The sequence below is a fragment of the Desmodus rotundus genome, chromosome 10, assembly GCF_022682495.2.
Source record: "Desmodus rotundus isolate HL8 chromosome 10, HLdesRot8A.1, whole genome shotgun sequence".
NCBI classification, from domain to species: Eukaryota; Metazoa; Chordata; class Mammalia; order Chiroptera; family Phyllostomidae; genus Desmodus; species Desmodus rotundus.
The window spans coordinates 79580525-79601077 of record NC_071396.1 but is presented as its reverse complement, the minus strand read 5'-3'; the positions used below and the strand labels follow the sequence as shown (position 1 = coordinate 79601077).

The 20553-nt window shown below is 40.2% G+C and overlaps 1 protein-coding gene across 7 annotated transcripts in view; it reads left to right on the top strand.

The window, feature by feature from the left end:
* Nucleotides 1-20553, top strand: part of CHST9 (carbohydrate sulfotransferase 9) — a 268780-nt gene that overhangs the window by 39665 nt on the left and 208562 nt on the right. For 6 of the 7 annotated variants that reach the window (XM_053912210.2, XM_053912209.2, XM_024580660.3 and 3 more), the window contains one exon: nt 1081-1289. In XM_053912210.2, the coding sequence (XP_053768185.1) occupies nt 1169-1289 (121 nt within the window). In that variant the 5' untranslated portion in view covers nt 1081-1168. Of the gene's footprint in view, nt 1-578; nt 845-1080; nt 1290-20553 lie in introns of those variants that run through there. The other variant, XM_045188005.3, reaches the window with a different exon arrangement.

Here is a 20553-nt window from a genome sequence, read left to right as displayed (position 1 = left end):
TCTTTAAAAGGCTAAATCAATATTCTCCCAGCAGTGTTTGAGGCATATATGGAGGGGAGAAAAGGGAGAGAGAGAGAGAGAGAATTTTAAGACACAGCAATGTGTATTGTGTCTTCACAGCGAGGAAACATTTATTCATCTCATCCAAAGAGGAGGTGTGGGCTGTGGCCAAGTAGCAGATCCAAGGTCTTTGGCCAACATTAAATACAAAGCCATGACCTTGGACTCCTTAACCAGGCTGCGTGAGCTCATATTTGCTTGGCAGTGCATGGGGAGAAGGGCTTCTTAACTCAAGTTTCAGCGAGGGTTCATAAACACGCTGATCTCTTATGCAAGATTCTGTGTGTATTTATATTTTTCTAAGGAGGTGTTTACATTTTCACTAGATTCTCCATAGTGGGTACAACTTTGAAAAAAGGTTAAGATTACACTAAATGAAGTTGTTCTAACACAAAGTCATTTCAGTATTTCTTTAAATAAAGAAAGCTTTTGTTACTGAGATGGACTTCTGTAAACTAACCTGAGGTGGATTCTGTAGTTCCGTGTTATTATGAGAGACATCCTTGAATTCTGACCTTTTAATATTTATCCTTTTACGCCTCTAAGAGATTTAAAATGTGCTCTGTAAGGGGGAAAAATCTATTACCTTTACATGGGAGAGAAATGATAAGTTGAACCCTTCATTTTTAAACTTTATATATTTGTGAGACATGAAGTGATTTTTCCCTTTATTCCATGAACATGTTTTTCAAAACACCTCCTTCAGCAATTCATTCTGGTGTTCATCTGTCATTTCACCCTCAATCATTTTAAGTAACCCCAACCCTGCTTTACTCTTCACAATGTAAGAGGACTTACATCTGTCCATACTTCACCTAATTAAGTGTTGGGGTGTTACTTATTAACTGTAGCATAATACATTCCTTAGATAAGATAAAGGTATACAATAGAAAATTACCACTCTAGAGATATCTACTAGTTTCTAATGTCTTTGAAGCATTAACAGCCCATGTACATATTTATACCTTATTTGGGGGGAAATGTCATCACCAAGGTACGTGGATTTTTTTTTAATTGCAGGTTATTCATGGGACGGGCACTGGAAAGCATGAGAGAGAATTGACACGCCATGGGAAACAAATCATGTGGTCTTCAGCACTGAGGAGAGATGCAGCCATCTGAAGTGGTCATGAATCCCAAACAAGTCTTCGTCTCGGTTCTGCTGTTTGGAGTGGCAGGGCTACTCCTCTTCATGTATTTGCAAATCTGGATTGAAGAACAACACACAGGTAACACATCGACTTCTTCCTCCTATTAATTGTAATAGTCATTTTCTATTGACTGCTCGTAGAGAATCTGTCTACTCATTTACGCAGCTGTTATCCTACCTGCGGTGTGTCCACTAGGCTTTGGGCACAAGCCTAACAGGAACTAGCTATACAGCAAACTCGCTCTCTCTTAGTTCCTTCCTAAGTTTTGTGTTGATACTCAAAATTGGTGTGGAAATTCCGTAATAGCTTTACTTTAAAGCAAGGGTTGGCAAACCTTTTCTGTAAATGAATAGTTAGAAAATATTTTAAGATGTATAGGCCATACCATCTATATCACAACTACTTCACTCTGTCAGTGTATCGCAAAAGCAGCCCTGGATGGTATGTGAACAAATGGAGCAGGTTGTGTTGCAATAGAACTTTATTTACAAAAACAGGTGGTGGCCAGATTTGGTCCAAAAACAGTAGTTTGCAGATCCTTGCTATATTTATCTTATACTTTCATCATTCGGTTTGTATTTATTGTACATTGGAGGCCCTTGATTCCTGTTGAAATAGATTATGTTTATAATGATAATTGGAAATGGATTATTTTTATAATGATTAAAGGAAATGTTTTATATATATACACACACAAAACCAGGGGGTGTGAAATTCAGTTGTTTTTCATTAGTAGAAATAGTTGATGGCCTATGATTGTTAAGGGAAATAAAGTAAAAACACAATAATAATAATTTCCTGAATTGTTGCCAACTTCAAAAACTATTCTAGATTTAAAGTCCTTAAGAATCTACTCTGAAAAATAATTCACTGTTGGGTCACAAATATCACTTTAAATCTGTTGCCATTTTTAAATACCTTTCCTTGGTTAATCCTCGTAGACACTTTGGATTTACTTAATTTATACAGTAACCCTTGGGAAGGGAGTTTGCATATAATTATTTTCTAGAGAATATGTAACATATTGCCAAAAGGTATTCTTAATTCCCATAACAATTTACATAAACTATAATATTTCTGTTTTCTATATTACTGCAATAATTTATCATAAAAACATAATATTTAATGAAACCATCTATGAAGAAATATACAGGACAATTCCTTCTACAATACAACGCCTAGTGTAGCTCTTCTCACATAGGAAGGTTTCAGTGGGTGTTTGTTGAAGGAATAAATAAAAGAATGAGTGAATAGATTGAAAACTTACTGCAGAATACAAACGGGAATGCAGCAAAGTAGAAAAAAATCAAAGAGATTTCATAATTAGAAGGTTGGCTAATGTCATAGTCTCATGACAAATTTCACCGGAAAAGTATCACAACAAGCCTCCAATATGCAAAAGAAACTATATTCCTATATATAGACTAATGGAGTAATATTATGATTTATTTATGGCAATAAGAAACTACATGATGTCTGAAGAAAGTCAAATCATGTAATACTATTTCACACATATAATTCAGTTTTCAAATCTTTGGTCACAAGCATTGTAGCTACCATTTACAGGCTTAATAAGTGCTGAATGTTTACGTGTAGTTTCTCTAATCCTAACAATGTCTCCCTAGGTGTGACATTCTAAGTTTATAGATGACAGAACTGCTGTTCAGACAGACAAGGAAGTTATCCAGGGCCTCACCTGTGCAGTCCTAGGTGCACAGGAAAATCTAGGATTTGGTTTGTTCTGCTCCAAAGTACACGCCTCTACCCTATACAGTGCTTCTGTGAGGGGAAAAGATGAACATTATTACTTCCCAGACTACAAACAAAGCAACGGAGTCTTGGAAACTATAGGATACAAAGCTAAGAGTTTTCAAAGTATGACCCATGCCCAGGTTTTCTTACTTCTCCCGAAAAGAGTCTCACCAAAAAAAGATAAACATATAATAAATGCCAGACTATTCCTACAGGTGGTTTAAAATCACTGACTTGGTACATTTAAGCTATTCACAAGTTCATGGATATGTAATCTCCTCTGAAAGTTAAATTCTCCACTGAGTTCATAATTCTTCCAAGTTGAGAAATTATTTTCTCTAGTTCAGATGAGCTGGTAAAACACTTACCATTTATTCTCTTAGGTTTTACTTGCAATTTGCTAGAAGTACTTTCTCTGATATCTTAAGCAAATCACCTAGTATTTCACAATCTACTCATGGCGGTGAGTATAAACTTTAGAACAGGATTCCTCTAGCTATCTATTTTACTGAAGAAAGGCTTTATTATTCGTCAAGAAGACTTTCATCTGGATTTCTGCCTTAAACCAGAATAGTACCTGGGTTGTAATTCTATTGTTTTGTAGGTAGAGAGGCAAATATGTATTTTATATGTGTTTCAAGTAACGTCTGGGGCATCAAACATTTTTAAAGGCAGTGTCTTTTTAAATCAGAAAATATATGATTGTGGGCTTTGTGGTTAACTTAAAAACGAGAAAATCTGTCTTTTAGACACTTCAGAACTGTCACTAAAAGAACCTGAAAAACTGAGTTGGTTTTGTTTCCTGAGATCTGCTACAAGTAAAACAGACTTGAAAATCTGAAACGGGTTTGATCTCTTATACATACCAGTTGAATATGAGAACTTTAAGTTCTTTTTGTAACTTTTAGTCTTAGCATAGATCTTGTCACATAGTAAGGACTATTTTCTATGCCTTCCTAGTTTTCCTAGTTTCTTCTGTTAAAACAAAATACTTCAGAATTACAAAAAAACCTTTAAATATGCCCTGATATGCTAATAAAATACACAAGATTTTCTGAAGGTGAAGAGGAAAAATGTATGACAGAGAAATTAAATTCTATCCAGTTATGCAGCATAGGTGTTCCATAATAGCCTCGCTTTCAGTACCGTCATCCATTAGTTTATGCATTTCTTTGTTCTGATTTGCCATGTGTGATGTATTAGTGTGAATTTTATTTTGTACATTTTTTTCCTATTTGTTAAGGGTGCAAGCTTTACATTCAGAGGGATCTTGAAAATCTCAGAGCCACTTGTTAGCTGTGTGACCCCAGGCAAATCAGCATCTCTAAGCCTCAATTTCCTCATCTGTAAGATGGGGACAGTACTGTTTTCCACATAGGACTGCAGGAAGGATAAAAGGAGACAATGCCTGCAGGCACTGAACATGGCATCTGGCAAGCAGCAATGCACGATCAATGTGAACTGTGATTGCTATCCAGGAAATGTGCAAAGCATCATTTGCTTTTTCTGGGTTGTCTCTGTTAGACTCAACCACAATTTAGGAAAACAATCCCAAGTTTATGCCTTGACTGATTAAGGAAAAGAAAGGCTCCGTCTCAGCTCTAGTGAGATTAGTTGGGAGAATCTAACTGGCACAGAGCCGACGTGTCTCACAGTGTAGAAGTTGGAAGGATAATGACCAGATTGAGTGCAGAGAGCAGAGCCAGGGCCTGGAGGATCTCATGTCCCCACAAGCAGCCCAAGGTCAGAGTATTCATTCATTCAACAGTGTGCTTTAAAGACATAAAGATCGGAGGTGCCAAAACTGTAGTGAATGCAGAGATATAATAGAGGACCAGATAGAATCCCTGTTCTCAAGGAGACTATAGTCTCATGGATTGGAAGAGAAAATGGTCTTGAGTCCAGGCCAAGGTGTTGGTACAAAAAGATAGTCCATTCTGATGGAAAGGAGACAGGCCCTCCATTATGAGGCAAAATAATGAGTTGGAACCAAGAGAAAAGAGCCCAGTCAGTTTTCAGTGATGAAAATGCTGACCAGATAGAAGCCTTAAGTTTAGAAGGAGTATTGTAAGGGTGGGGGCAGGGTGAGCAGATGCAGTGGACCAGCTCAGAGCAGAACAAATATATCTATGGGAAAGAGGCAATAATGAGGAGGGCCGATTCAGGATAAATCACAAGACTGGGTCTTTCTCCCTCCAGCTACTGTTAAATGGAACACATAGCAAAAGGTGTGATGTATACCTTTTGTGTGTTCAATAAGACAGGGTTAAGACTCCATAGTAATAGAATCAAAATCTCAATTTAGAAAAGAATGTGGAGATCATCTAGTATACCACCTGTTTTTTTAAAAAATATAAATCTGATTACTTTACTCCCGTGTTTAAAACTTTTCAATGATATCTTATTCCCTTTAACAAAAACGCTCCGGGGCCCACAAAGCTGTGTTGGGTGTAACAGCTGCCTACCTCTGCGGCCTCACCCTCCATTCTTGCGAGATGCTTCACGCTTGGTCTCTCTCCCTCTGCCACACCAAGCCCTTTGCTGACTCAGCACTCTCATAGTCTCAAAAGCTCCCGATGCTTTTCTCCCAGCTCTCACCTGTGAGGGCTTAGCTCCAATGCGACCTACTTCAATCACTCCCTTATCCCCACAGCCCCCACAGTCACCCTCTCTGCCCCCAACTTATTTATATATGTCAGAGAAATGATCATAATTAGCAATTGCCTTGTTTAGCTATGTTGCTTTAATTATCCATTTACAGTTTGTATGTGTTAATGTTTTATAAATTATATGCATGCATAGATCTCGTATGTCTCACTTACCTTGATGTCCCTACTCCACAGCATGGAACATATATTTGGTGGGTGCTCAGTAGTATTGTTGTACAGGGTGGATAAAGAATGCCTTAGCTGGTTTTCCAGCGTCCATCCAAATGACTGTATAGGCTGTGTTCGAATACATATGGGAGTAAAGAATCCACTACTCTTCAAGGCATCCATTCAACTTTATAGCCACTTCCTGGGAATCTCCTATTGTAAGCCAGAACTCACCTCGGTAATTCGTGCTTCACTTGTCCCAGGGGTAGCCCTGGCCCTGCATGAGGCTCACTCTTCTTCCATAGCATGGCCTAATCATTTCCATGATTGGCTGCACCAACTGACACTCCCACCAAGAGTGCGCAAGAGCAAGAGTTCCCTTATCTCCACTTCCTCACCAACACTTACTTACAGTCTTCTCAATTATAGTCCTCCCAACAGGTATACAGTGATAACACATTGTGGTTTTGATTTGCATTTTCCTGATGATTAATGATAAGGAGCATTTTTTAATGTATCTGTTCTCTATCTATATTTCTTCTTTGGGACAATTATTCAAATTTTCTGCCCATTTTTTAAAATTAGATTGCTTTTTTTGCTACTTTTTCTTATATGAGTTCTTTATCTATTTTAGATATTAGGCCCTTATCAGAAATATGATTTGCAAATATTTTCCCCCATTCAGTAGGCTGCCTTTTCATTTTGTTGATGGTTTCCTTTGCTGTGCAGATTTTTAGTTTGATGCAGTCCCAGTTATTTATTTTTTGCTTTTGTTGCTTTTCATTTTGGTGCCAGATTCAAAAAATTATCACCCAGACCTATATCAAGCAGCTTATAGCTTAAGTTTTCTCCTAGGAGTTTTATGATTTCAGGTCTTACATTCAAGTCTTTAGTCCATTTTGAATAATTTTTGTGTATGGTGTAAGATAATGGTCCAGTTTAATTTTTTTGCTCAATGTGGTCCAGTTTTCCCAACACCATTTATTGAAGAGACTGTCCATTCTCCATTGTATGTTCTTGGCTCCTTTGTCATAAATTAATTGACCACATATGTGTTGGTTTATTTCTTAGCTCTCTATTCTGTTCCATTGATAGATGTGCTTGTTTTTATGCCTGTAACATTCTGCACTAGTTGGTATAGCTTTACTAGTTTGAAATCAGTGAGTGTGGTGCCTCCTGCTTTGTTCTTTCTCAAGGTGGTTTGCCACAACCAATAACTTTTTAACTATTAATTGATAATATTTTACGTGGTTATATTAAATAGCAGCTTGTCTGGCTTTTCTTTCATACCTCTAACTAGACCTTTTTTTCTGATTTCTATGAGTTCTTTCTGATATACACTAAACAATTACATATATCTGAATTTAATTTAGGATCAGCATTAGCATCTAAGGTCAATAATTTAGCTATGCATTGTCAGAGATAGGATAGGAAAGACTCATACAGCTATGGTGCCGTCTTTTCAAAACTCATTGTCACCAATTCAGGCTCTCTGTGGGATGCTGATCCTGAAGATACTTGGCCTAACAATATGTTCTTTTTGGTCAGTGATAGAGACTTCCTGGAGGTCAAGGTTCTGTTTACATCCTCTATGCTAATATTATCAATGGTAAGCTAGCCAAAGCAGATGGCTACTTTTTATTTTTTTTTCTTTTGCAAAAACACAATAAACATCAGTAGGACTGGTTTATATATCAAACATTCTGTGTTTGTTTGAAAGTGAAATGTAGTAGCCACATGGTTCTGATTTCAGACAAAGTAAAGCCACCTTATTGCTTTCTCCCAGACGATTGATTCAGGACTTCATAAGCAAACTGGCCTCCATACTGTATTTCTAAGGAGATTTCATCTTGCCTTTTTTTTTCTATCTATGTATATTTTGTGGCATATAAAGTTTTGCTTCTAGACTGGTTTGCTATAATTCTTTTCTCTTGAGCCTCTCAGATAAGAAAGTATATTCTCTTCCTCCAGAATCAGGCTGTTCATTCTGATTGTGACGTTGCTCTATTGAAATTCTATTTTCTCCCAAAATTCCTTTGTGTATCTGAAGTGGATGGAGCAGAGCCACTTGTAACATGGAAGGAATTTATGCTACTGCCAGTCCTATATTCAGAGAAGTAAAACTGCTCTTCTTTAAAAAGTCACTCATTTTAGTTGCTTCTTCTGATTTTGAGGAGGGTAGCAGTGATTTTTTAGTAAAATGAACACATGCTCCCTCTGCCCACCTCCAGATGCTGCCAGATCCCATCTTCCTGTTATGTGATTAGCTGTTCTCTCTCCCTGGAACAGGGTTTCCTCGACTGTTCGCATGGCTGGCTCTTCCTTACTCTTCAGGATACAGCTTCACTATCACCTTCCCTCAAGATCCTATGTAAAGTACATATCCTCTGATGTTTCCTCTCCCAGCACCTATTTTATTATTTCTTAAAATTAACTTCATGGCACTTATTTCGATTTGTAGTCATCCTTTTTATTTACATATGGTCTACTGCTCTCAATAAAATCTAAGCTTTCTGAGGGCAGGGAACTTGCATGTCAGGCAGTAAGTAGTGTGACTCCAGCTGCCCCACACACTTCTGGGTCTTCATTTCAATCCTCACTTCACTATGTCCTCCCAGTGCCCTCCAATTTCTTCACATTCACCCAGCCACCCATAACTTGCTTCTCCCTACAGACTCTGTCTTAACTCTCTACCCCAGCCTCTGAGTCTTCTGTATGCCTGGGTGCTGGCGTCTATGTATGCCCCATACTGCAGTGGCCATTCTACTCGAAGTGAAGGAGTAATAGAAGTTAATGGATGTCAAGTTGTTTAAAATCTTCTGACACTGAATACGTTCAGTCTCATACACTGAGTCTGTACTACAGACTCAGTCCAACCAACACAGACTTTTTAAAAAATCTAGTAATAAATTAAATGCATTTGCATTCCAAATACGTTTTGAGCACAAGTAAACAATAATGCTGTTGCTTCAGCCCTGCAATCCTCCTTCCTCAGGATGCCGCCCCCACCTCCATCTCTCCCCTCCCACTCCACCTACAGAGTTGGTGCGGGAACCACCATGTTAGAGTGGAGCCCTTCATCTGGTTCATTGGCAGGCACCTGAACTGCCAGGTCTGTCATCCACAGCACACCACTCGTCACCGGTCACCGTGAGTTACTAATCCCGGGACTGGGCGCCCGGCTGACTCAAGCTTGGTCAGTGATTTTCTTTCTTGGGACTTTGGTTTTCAACACCAGGAAAAGGGAACCTGGGTGCCTGAATTATGTGACGTGAAATGCAGAATCTTGTGTGGCTGTTTGCTACTATGTGGTCCAGAGCAGCTGTAGATACTAGGCTGGAGAGGGAGAGAATAATATCCATAGTTGGGAGGAGAGGAGCAGAGTTGTGGAAAGAGCCTCTGCAAGTGTTTGGGTTCCTGTATCAGCTTCTCCCAAGATTCTGTACTGTTCCTGCCTGGTATATATCAGGTGGTTTGTAGGGGTAGAAAAATTTTCCCTTCTTCACTGCTGATTCTTTGCTGGGTCTGATAATTAAATTGACATAAGGCAGGTTAGCAGGATAAAAGTTTAATTTCATACCTATTGGAGCTCCATAAAACTGTGACTCAAAGAAGTGACCAGAGCGGGAAGTTTTCATATCTTTTATACAAAGAAACAATAAACTTGTGGAGAATTAACAAGAAAAAGGGGTTTGTGCTTAGGATAGTCAGTTGCTAAAGAAGTAACAAGTTTTATTTATTTAGCCTTTTCCACTCTGGTAATAAAGATACCTTCTACCCTCCTGGTACAGAGAAGGTATCTTTCATGTGGGAGGTGTATGTCCTGCTTTTAGGGCAACAAAGGAGGGTCAGAGTAGGCTTCTTGCACCAACTGCTTTTTAAGTACTTTTAATTCAATAAAATCAATGCACAAAAGCAGCATATTTGGGGTTGACATGTTCTGAACTCCTACAGGCTCAAATTGGGTTTCTATCACCAGCAGCCCAAATGGTTCTAACAAATGCAGTCTGCCTCTCACATCTTAATTTTCTTTCCCACCTTCAGTACGCAGCCATCTTTCTCAAAACGGGGTCACTGAAGCCTAGAGGACTCTCATAAAGGACCCCATTAGCTTTATTCATCTCTTAAAGGGACAGATGGCACAGAACAATCTTCCTTCACTATTACTGATTCATTTTACACCACAGCACAGGATGCTGCCTTGTTCACTGCTATGCCCTAGCACCTAGCTCAGTGCCCAGCACGGAGTGGATGCTCAGTAAATCCTTGCCGAATGAGTCAACCCGCACCGAAAGCTAAACTCAACTTTCTAAAGCTAAAGAAGGCAGGTGGGGCTGGTACTTAACTCTGGTTTTTCAGAAGTTAGAGTTTGGTTTGGAGGGGATCCTGAAACTTCCTGCCTTGAGGTTGGGAATGTTACCCCCAGAGGCTTAGTTTTCCTTTTGCTGTGCTTCATGTTGTAACAAAGGCTGGATCATTATTTAGCAGACATGTTGTTAGTAAAAGTTGCAAATGGAATGTGGAATTCCATAAAATGACCTTTTAAGTTTCCTTATAATGTTAAATTCCCTGTGGCTGTATTGTGTGTATTTTACAGTGGAAAGCCCTGAGCCTGTTTTGTGTCCTTGAACAAGCTGATTAATCTCTTAGATTCTGGTTTATTTTCTTGTCTGATTACCATACATTCTTTCTTATTCTCTTCTAACCACGTTCCTAAATTTGATATTTATTACCACATTCCTGTGCATGTCTCTATAATTTTTTTAGCACGTGTATATTCCTTTTCTATATTTTTGGCCCTATATAAAATGTATTTTATATAGGGCTAAAAAGCTTGCTTTTTCATTCAGTATTAGGTTTTGGGTTTCAGGTATATAGTGATATATGTAGCTAATTAGAGCTATATATATATCAGCATATATCAATCACCTAACTGCTATATAATATTTTATTCTGTGAATATGCTGCAGTCTCTTTGTCCAGTTCATGTGCATTAAATAAAGTTGCTACTGATTTTTTCTGCCACACAGAGTCCTGCTGAGAAAATCTCTGTTCACACATTTGAGAGTTCCTGTCAGGGGTCAACCTGCATGTTCTCTAACATAAACACCAGCTTCAAGAGTCTGTAGTTTCATATTGTATCCTCTCCTCTGCTCCCACAGATCAAAATTAAGACTTCTTAAAACACTACAGATGTTCCATGAGAATCGTAGGAAAATGGACACAGAAAGGTACGTTTGGATGTGCAGATCTCCATTCAGATTCATGACAGAAAGACACACACGTAGAGCAGGGAACTGGCTCCCCCGGTGCATCTTGCTTTATTCATGGGCCAGAGGAGTGATTAGCAGTTTATTGTGGACGGATTAAATGAATTACCACGCCATTCGTGTGGACTTTGAGGATCTGTAACGACCTCACTCGCCAAATCATTCACATAGATAGGCAAGGGAACTCCGTTAGCGAGTATTAATTCAGTATGTAATACCACCTCGTCCGAACGCTAATTTTTTAATTCAGGCAGCTTGAACACAGCCATTTCAAAACCCCACTGAAAAGTCCAGTGACCAGATGTATCACCTGGGGCAAGGATATGGCTTCTGGAGGGGGAGGGGACAGTTGGGGGGGAGGTACAGGGAATAAGAAGCATAAATGGTAGGCACAAAATAGACAAGGGGAGGTTAAAAATAGTATAGGAAATGGAGAATCCAAAGAACTTATATGTATGATCCATGGACATGAACTAAGGGTGGGGGGATGCTGGGCAGGGGGAGCAAGGCAGAGGGGGGATAAAAGAGAAAAACATTGGGACACCTGTGATAGCATAATCAATAAAATATACTTTAAAAAAAGAAAACAGAAAAATCTGAACAGAGAACAACTTACTGTTGTAGCAGCCCCAGACTTCTAAAGAAAGTTCAACAGTACAGAACCAATGTCTTTGCAGACAATTTACTCCGTGATTTTTCCTTTCAAGCCTATCTTTCAAGAGTAAATCAAGCACTAGGAGGTTTGGTGGGAAATTTCATAGGATCCAGTTCATCACAGATTAAAGAGGAATAAAACTTGAAAACATGGTTCTTTAAAATATAAAAGAATCAGAGTTTTCATTGTGTTTGCTTTATTATTTTACCCCAGTCAAAGATTACTAGAAGTCCTAGTTTTATATGCCAGATTGGAAGTAGGTATTTTTGTGCTAATCCAACAGCAGAATCACTAGACTTCCCTTCCCTAGTCTCAGCCTTTTAGCTCTGTCTCTCACACGCGAGTCAGTCTGGGTTGTAAACATTTGCTCAGGTGTCTGTCTTCCCAACTGGCAGCCCACTGAGGGTCAGGACCACTGCACCTGGGACCCAGGAGAGCCCAATAAGAGTTCAGTGAAAAAGGCATGGGGGAGAGATGCCAGAGGCGGGTCGCTGGTGACTGTTTATCTGGGACTCAACAACTATCAGTCTTTGGTGTGATCACAACCTTCTAGGTCTGTCTGTGGCTCTAGATTTTTCATTTTGCATCTTCTGAAGAATTAAACAACTTTTGGATGACTAATCATACTAAACAGTCACATAGGGTCTTGTGTATAACACAGAAACCACTTAATTAATGATTATGATATTAATGGAGTTGTATCTTCCCTATAGTTAGAATAAATATATGCACTGAGTGTCCACCCACTTTCCTAGGCTCAGGGTTTTGGAGGAAAAAAATGTACTGTTCTTGAGGTCAATTAATCAATTTGCAATATTCTTGTGGGGATATTTTGCTCACGTCATGAAGAAGCCCCATAAACTATTTCACAAAGTATTCCATTTCATGGTGCCATTTCTCAAGATCAGTCTGGCTGTCTGGTTTTATATCTGGCAACTGTGGACTATGATAGAAAATTACACAAGACAGATTGGTACCAAGATAAATTGACGGGCTCATAACATTGCCTGGCAGTCCTATGTTCCCTGCTGATCTTTTCCTCTCCCGTTTTCCAGAGAGGCGACTTCTGATATGTCACTTTCTCTTCAGTGCCCCAAGAACATCTGCTCCCCCGTGTCTCTGCAGATCACCTCGCCCCCTGCTTCACAGAGGAGAGGGGATCAAAGGAAGCTCTCAGGGTGACCTTCTCACGACGTACAGTCTTAGCTACTTCCACCCCGGATCCTGCTCTTTTCTCAGCTGCTACCTCCTCCTCCACCTCCGTCTTCCTCCTACTCCTCCCACTCATATTCTGTTTCCTAAGGGGTCTTCTTCAGAGACCATGCCCATCTTCTATTCCTTCTTTCTCCTGTACTTCACCTCTTTCTCTCACACCTCCTGTGTCTGCAGTCTGCCCCCATCAACCTTTGCTTCTGTTCACTACAATAAATGTCCCACCATAAAATCCACCAACTGCTTTCCAGACCTCACCTTAGCTCTCTGCAGCTTTAGCTACTAGAGGCCTCTCTCAAAGTCACCTTCCCTGACGTCTGGGAGGACAGACTCTTCCAGTGCCCCCAGTCTTCTTTCCTGCACTCTGTTCCCTCTGCAGGCAGCTTCGTTTCCTTTCCTCGTCCCTCAGTTGTTGATGTTCCCCAGGGTTCTTACACTAGAACCTCTTTTCTTCTCACTCTGCATGCTTTCCCAGTGTGCTCCCACCCACAAACACCTGGCCCCTCACCACCCCCTACAGCGCCATCTCCTTCCTGGGCAGCCATGCACCCACTGAGTGCCCCGCAGACCCCTTAAACTCAGTAAGCGCAACGCGGCACTGGTCACTTTTCTTCAGTCTGTCTCGTTTCACCACAGAGTCAGTTGCCTGACCTAGAGACCTTGCTGCCGTTTGAGCCCTCCATTTTCATCTTCCCCCCTCCTGTGTGAAGCTCGCCTTAGGCTGCTGCAGTGGCTCTCAGGACAAACCTGAACTCGGTCATTTGACTGGCATGGCCCGTTATGGTAAGTCCTCTACTTAACTCTCCAGGATCACTTCTGGCCACACCGCTCATGTTGCACTGATCCTCCTGCGGTACAAGGTTTCTTCCAGTTCTTGGAACCAGCCATCAGGTCTCTCAGCCCTAAGTCTATGGGTCTGTAGCTGCTTATGCAATGCATTTTCTGAGCCTACAATCTTTAAATTGCCCCTCCCATGTGCCTCCGGTACTTCCCTGTTAAGGCGCTCATGGTGGCAAACTCGCACTGTTTGTCAACATCAGGGTTCACCAACCTCCACCCACCAGGCCGTGGGATCTGTGAGGGTGGCCCTTGGCAAGGCCATTTCACCAGGCCTCCCCTGCACCTGGTACACGCTTCCTTTGTCCATGACAGGGAGGGTATCCTACCTCTATTCGAAAATATTGTTAGATGTCTTGGAAAAGAAAGGTATATGCCTTCTCTCTTAGGTACATATATGCCAGCCTTCCAACTTGCATAACTGTAAAGATGATTGATATCAGTGCCTATGAGAATCTGCCATCTGATTTCATGGAGAGAAAAGTGCGTGTTTGCACTCCATCGTTGTGACATACTAACGCAAAATTCTACCATGCAGTCTTTTAGTGATGATGTAGTTACATTTTAATATGGTGCGATTTTCTGGTTGACCTCTAGAATAAAACATTTAATTTCTAGGTTAGTTATTAAATTTCTTTTACTTAGAGCCCTCAGTTCTCTTATTTTTTCAATTTTCCACTTCTGAAATTTCTTAGTTTTTCAGAACATGTTTGAACTCACTTGGGTAGTCCATCTGTGTGGTCTGTGGTTCAGACTTACTGTGCACAGCAGCAGCGAGTTTTAGAAGCCAATAAAGAAGTATGCGGGGGCAGAGCTGACATGGGTGACACCGCCAGCTCCCGTCTGCGGAAGTTTCCCGCCTGCTCGGGCCCATCTCCGAGCAAGAACAGAGCACATCCTGCGCAGATACCATTTCCTTCTTTCCCAGTGACATTTAACTATCATGTGGGTGGCTGCTGGCTACATATTCAGTTAAGCATCTTAATAGAGGATTTTCCTCATTAATTTTCAAAATTTGAGAAGGCCACAAATTGACATTAAAAATGGTTCAGAAATATTCAGAGAGAAAGTAACACAGAGGTGACATAGCCAGCTTTCCATGCTGTGGCCGTGCTGGTAGAGATGCCTAAATATACTTTTAATAAAGACGTCTCAATGATAAATGTAGAATTCCAGAAGGCTCATGGTGAGCCAATGGGTAAAGTCACAATTAATAGTTATTTGCAGATGAAAAACAATAGATGCAAATATTGATATATTTCATAGTCTTAGGAACAGCTTCCAAATGACTTTTATAACCAATTTATTATGAATTATTAGTTCATATAAATTAGGTTCACACAATTTTGCATTTCTTATAATATGAAATATACTTGAAAATATAAATGATTTTTAGCATAAGATATTCTCAAGTGCTTTCTACATGACCCATTGCATTATAATTAGCTAAGAAAGACACATTTAGTAACACTGAGAAAAATGCTCAGTTTTAAAACTCTTTTCAGATACAGAAAGCCAAATAATGTCTACTAGCCGCAGACACAAGAGTGGTGGCCAGCTTCCATACACTCAATAAACCGATGCAGGTTTTACTAGGGCCACACTTCAAGTTTGCTCAGGAGAGAGACAAATCCATAAAGCAGTCAGGCTGCTTCTGATCGTGCTGCCAGAAATACACAGTAAACAATGAAATTGCCTTCGAATTTTGGACTCAGAATTTTATGATTGACATTAAGGGTCAGTGCCTGCATTTTAGATCCATCCCCAGAAGCAATTTGATAATCAACAGAAATCAGAAGTTCATTCACTGGAACCACTGGCAGAAAATTAGGCAGAGACTCCCAGTTTGCTTTGGATCAAAGGTATGTCTGCAAACCTAACGCTAAAAAAGAAAAAGAAAAAAAAAAGGCATAACTGCAACCTGAAATCCCATTTCCAAAAAAGCGAGATGCTATATTTTTGGAAGAGCTGCAAAGAGTTATGAGCAATCTAGACGAGGTGGGAAAATGGTGATGTACTTAAATGGAAAACTCGTGGTAATGGAAAACTTTAATTGGTTTTAATTCTATTTCTCATTCTTCTGAAATGTTTTACATCAGCTAGATTGAGCTTGTAATGGCAGGTGTGCGTTTGAAGAAATCTTAACAAATTCTATTTCTATGATGGCAATACCCATGAAAGTTTAAATAGCATATGTCTTTTTTAATTCAGAGCAACAGGTAGGCAGCTTTTCTCCTCAGTATCTCTTACATTTAAATTTCATGCTCTCTGTTTACAATCAGCAAGAGTCAGGTTACCCTTGATTTCTGCCAAGATGCTAAGTTAACTTGGCTGATGTTGGATTCCAGAAGGCAAAGAGCTTTCTTCCCTGAAGCAATTTTGGATTAAGAAGAAAATGAGATCTCAGGTGTATTTTTAACATCTGGAATTCTTAAATATTCACTTATTCAGTTTTGACTTTGGGGTCCCTTTGGGTTTTATATTTATCTGTATTTACAGTTTATACAGCACCACTACCTGAATCATTATATTGACTTCAAACAATTGAGTTGCCATTTCTTCCAGAAAGCTTACTTGTAAGGCTCGTGTAACTTCATAAGGGCATACCTCTATCCATATTCATACTCTGTGAATGTCCATGAGAGTCACTGGTGGCCAAGGACTGCAGAGAGGAAAGAGGATTCCTGAAAACAGGGTTTGTAAAAACGTGGCAGGGTGCCATCTCATCTGGGTAGCCCATCTGAAGTGCACAGACCCAAGGTTTTCAGTGGTGATGCTGCTGGGGGTGGTGATTTGCAAAGAGTAGCCTTGTGGCCAGATTCTGGCTACCTTGTCAGATCCTAATGGATCACATTCTCGATATCAGTGCATAAAAGTGACCTCTTCCATCGCCACAATATTTATGTCTGCTTTAGAGCAAGCTGCTCACCAGCAGTTCGGAGAACTAATAGGCTGTCCTGGGGAAATGAGTAAATCTTCCCTTGTTTTTGACATTTCTCCCCATTACCTCTTCACTCTCTCCAGACATCTCTTTTTTTTCCTGTTTTTGTGGAATTAAACTAAACTCAGGACATGATATTCTATCTTTATGGCATTAAAGACTGTCTTATTCTACAAATGTAAATTTGTATTTAAAAATTCCCACATAATTCCAAAGGACTCACCAGAGTGCCACTAAGTGCTATGGTCTTTTGCAGGGTGACTGTGCACTGGGGAGTAGGGAATAATCAGGCTTTTAGGGTTTACTGCCCGGGCTCTGAATTGACACTGACTTCAGGAGACCCAAAACATTGACTGTCAGAGTAGGGGTTTGGGGATCAGGTAATCAATGGAGTTGTCAGCTCAGTTCCGTCTCCCAATGAGTGGGGCATCTCTGAACCCGTCTTGGGGCTATGTCCCCAGTTCCAGGATGCATAACCGGAATGCCTACGTTCAGCAACTGGCTGAATCCCCACATCGGGGATCCCACAAACATGTCTACTGGAAGAACTTCGCCTGATCTGTGTGTTATTTTCTACTAGCTGTATATTTTAGAAAGGGAAATAATCATTAATGAGCACCAAGGGAACTCCCACTAGGTAGCTATGTGGCCTTGGCCAAGGCCCTCAGCCCACCCAGATGTGGCTCCTGACCTAAAACACAAGGAAGTTATGAGAGAAGATGTTAAGTTCCCTTTTGGTTCTAAAACTCTGATATTTTTATTGATTTTCAACTTGTTTTTATCAGCACTTTTTTCCTTGAGTAATGAAACTGGTGATGTATTGGGTTCATATCCATTTCCTTTGTATTATAACCAAATAAAGATAGCTTGGCACTCCTGCATATTTTTAGTGATTAATTGTGCAATAAAAGCTGATGTTTTCCTACACTCTTTTGCTTCCACATGCATCAAATTTGCCCTTAGCCCCTTCTCTCTTGCATCCAGCCTCATTTCTTCACTTTGGACTTCTTGCTAGCTTGACATGAAAAATGTGCATTAGTAAGTCTAATGGATAATTACATCAAAGAGGGTGGGAAAGGATCTAAATTTCAAAGTCAGATTAATTACCTAAGTCTTAACTATAACTAGCATAACATAATTTTTTTTCAACTTTTAAAATTGTGCTTCATATACCAGGCTGATTTTCATTAACTTCTAAGTCTCTTTGTAACCGCATTCCTGTTTGTATTCATTGTAGCTTTGAATTGAGTTCCACTCACAATAGAACACCATATTGTATAGCTTTAATATAAGACGCAGACTCTTACTGAAGCTGGAGGAACAGCATTTGTATTATGGCTGTTTTGTTTAACACACAGGACAGGCCCGCTCTTATCTGCAATCGTATCTCCACAATCGCAAAATTTCCAAGCAGCCCAGATAGTAAATCAATTTTTAAACATTTTATAATAAATTTATCTGATTCATTCATTTTAAGAATTTTGCAACATTTGCTCTTCAGTAATTATAATACACATGCAGCTAAAATAGTAGCAAAGCCTGCCTTCATCTCTCATCTGCAATTCTTCACTTACTTCCCTGGCTTGTAAGAGGGAGATAACCTCAGCCACTTCTCAAACCCCACTTCACAGCCCTGCAGTAATCTATACTGACTACAAATGTGTCAGTAAAACATCCAAAAGTATTGTACAGAACTCTGGGTTGTAGGTGACAGAAATCTATTTCCAGGCAGATGAAACCAATAAATGAATATGTAGAGACATTCCACAAGAGACTTTCGCAGCATAACCCAGGCCCTGAGATTCCACAGTGGTTTTGGAAATGGCCAGACCCAGTGTTCCAGCAATATCTTCATCAGGACTCTCTCCATCTCCGCTTCCTCTCTCAGCTCTGCTTTCCTCTGCACAGTGTCATCCTCAGCAGGCGCCTGCATTGGATGGCAAAGATACCCATGGGAAATTCCAGGCTTTTATCACCTTTGGTGATAGCAACCATAAGAGACCTCTTTCCCCCCTGGTGCCCATATCAATTACCGCAAATGAACTCTGATTCATCCTGCCGGGGTCTTCTGCTAACCTCTGTACCCACTGCTGAACTTATGAAAATAAATATTCTGACTGGCCAGCCTGAGTTACAGACTGTCCCCTGTCTCCCGGAAAGTATGGTCTGACAGTTGACAGCCTCCTGCCAATTAGGGGAGTGGGAAGCATGGAGGGAGTGCTGCAAAAGAAGGCGTGGAGGCAGGTTTTAATACCCATGACGCCACATTCAACCCTGCGGTGGTGGCAGAGGTGGAGTTGCCCAGCTTTTAAACCAGAACCAGAGCTGAGTCTGTGGGAGTCCTCCTGTCTTTGGGACAACCCTGCATTTCTGCAGTTCCTAGAATTGGCATTTCCCTCAGAGGTTGTGTTTCCTATCCAAACGTGTTGCATGGAGTCAGGATTCTCTCCCTCTTTTTATAGTCACAGAACCCCATAAGACAGGTACCCACAGGATTCTTCTTATTATTTTGTTTATCCTCACCCGAGGACATTTTTTTTCATTGCTTTTACAGAGAGAGGAAGGGAGAAAGAGGTTTTGGTTTTGGTTTTGTTTTTTAAAGAGAGAGAGGGGAAGGGAGGGAGTAAGACAGGGACAGAAACATCGGTATGAAAGAGAAACATTTATTGATTGGTTGCCTTTCCTCTGCATCCCTACTGGGGGCTGAACCCACAACCTAGGCATGTACCCTGACCAGGAATTGAACCCACAACCCTTTGTAGGATGATACCCAATCAACTGAGCCACACTGGCCAGAGCTGATTCTTATTTTACCATTGAGGAAACTGAGTCACAGAGTGGGCAAGTAACTTGCCCATGGTCACACAGCTAGTAGTGGAACAGGGTTTCCCAGTCTTAGTTCTTATAATAATCACCTGAGAAGCTCTTTTAAAAAATGTGGATTACCTGAGTGTCACCCTGGAACATCCCAATTCACTAGTGGTTCTGGAATTGGTGGGGTGACCCTACAGTTAGTTTCTTAGATGGCCAAAGTCATTCTGCTAAGTAGCCAGCTGAAGTGCCTCTGATCTTGAGAGCAAGAAGGAAGCAGGAGGTAAAGGGCCAGAGGATTTTTGTGATGGGATACACAATAGTAAAGAACAACAGAAAAAAAAACTGTAATTTATTTGATGTAATTTGTGGCAACCTAGTCATTAAACTCTGGTCCTGTTATATAAGGAAAAGAACTTTCTGGGAAGAGGCTAAGTGGTCGCGTGCTCCAGTCTTTCCTTTGGTTACTGCTTTCTTTACCTGTATCCAAAATTTACTCTTTATATAGGCAACTGTGTCCACTGACACCTATAGTGGAAAATCATCTTTTATCTTTGGCTTACAAACATTCCTCCTTCTGTGAAATGTAGAACTTACAACCTCATTGTTATTCTAAAACTTAAAACTTAAAACCTCATTGTTATTCTAAATGCTTTTCCTTCTGCTTTAATAGTCTTGCCCTTCATCTCACTCAACTCCTACTTACACTTCAGTTCTCAGTTTTAATATCACCACCTCCATGAGGCCCTCTCTGATTTACTCATCTCTGTTAGGTTCCCTGGATCTGCTCTCTGTCAGCACCAAGTACCTTTCCTTCATAGCAGTTCACGTAATTTGCAACTGTTAATTTACTTGTGTTACTGTTTGATTATCTAGTACTGACTTCCCACACTAAACTAAAAATTAGTGGCCATATGTAATTATGTAGTGTTACATTCTCAGAATACTGTACTGTTCCTGATGCATACTAAGTATTCGATGATTCCCTTTTGAAAGAATGAAAATGTAGGCTCCTTTAAAAAAACATCGTACCTGGAATAAGTCCTAA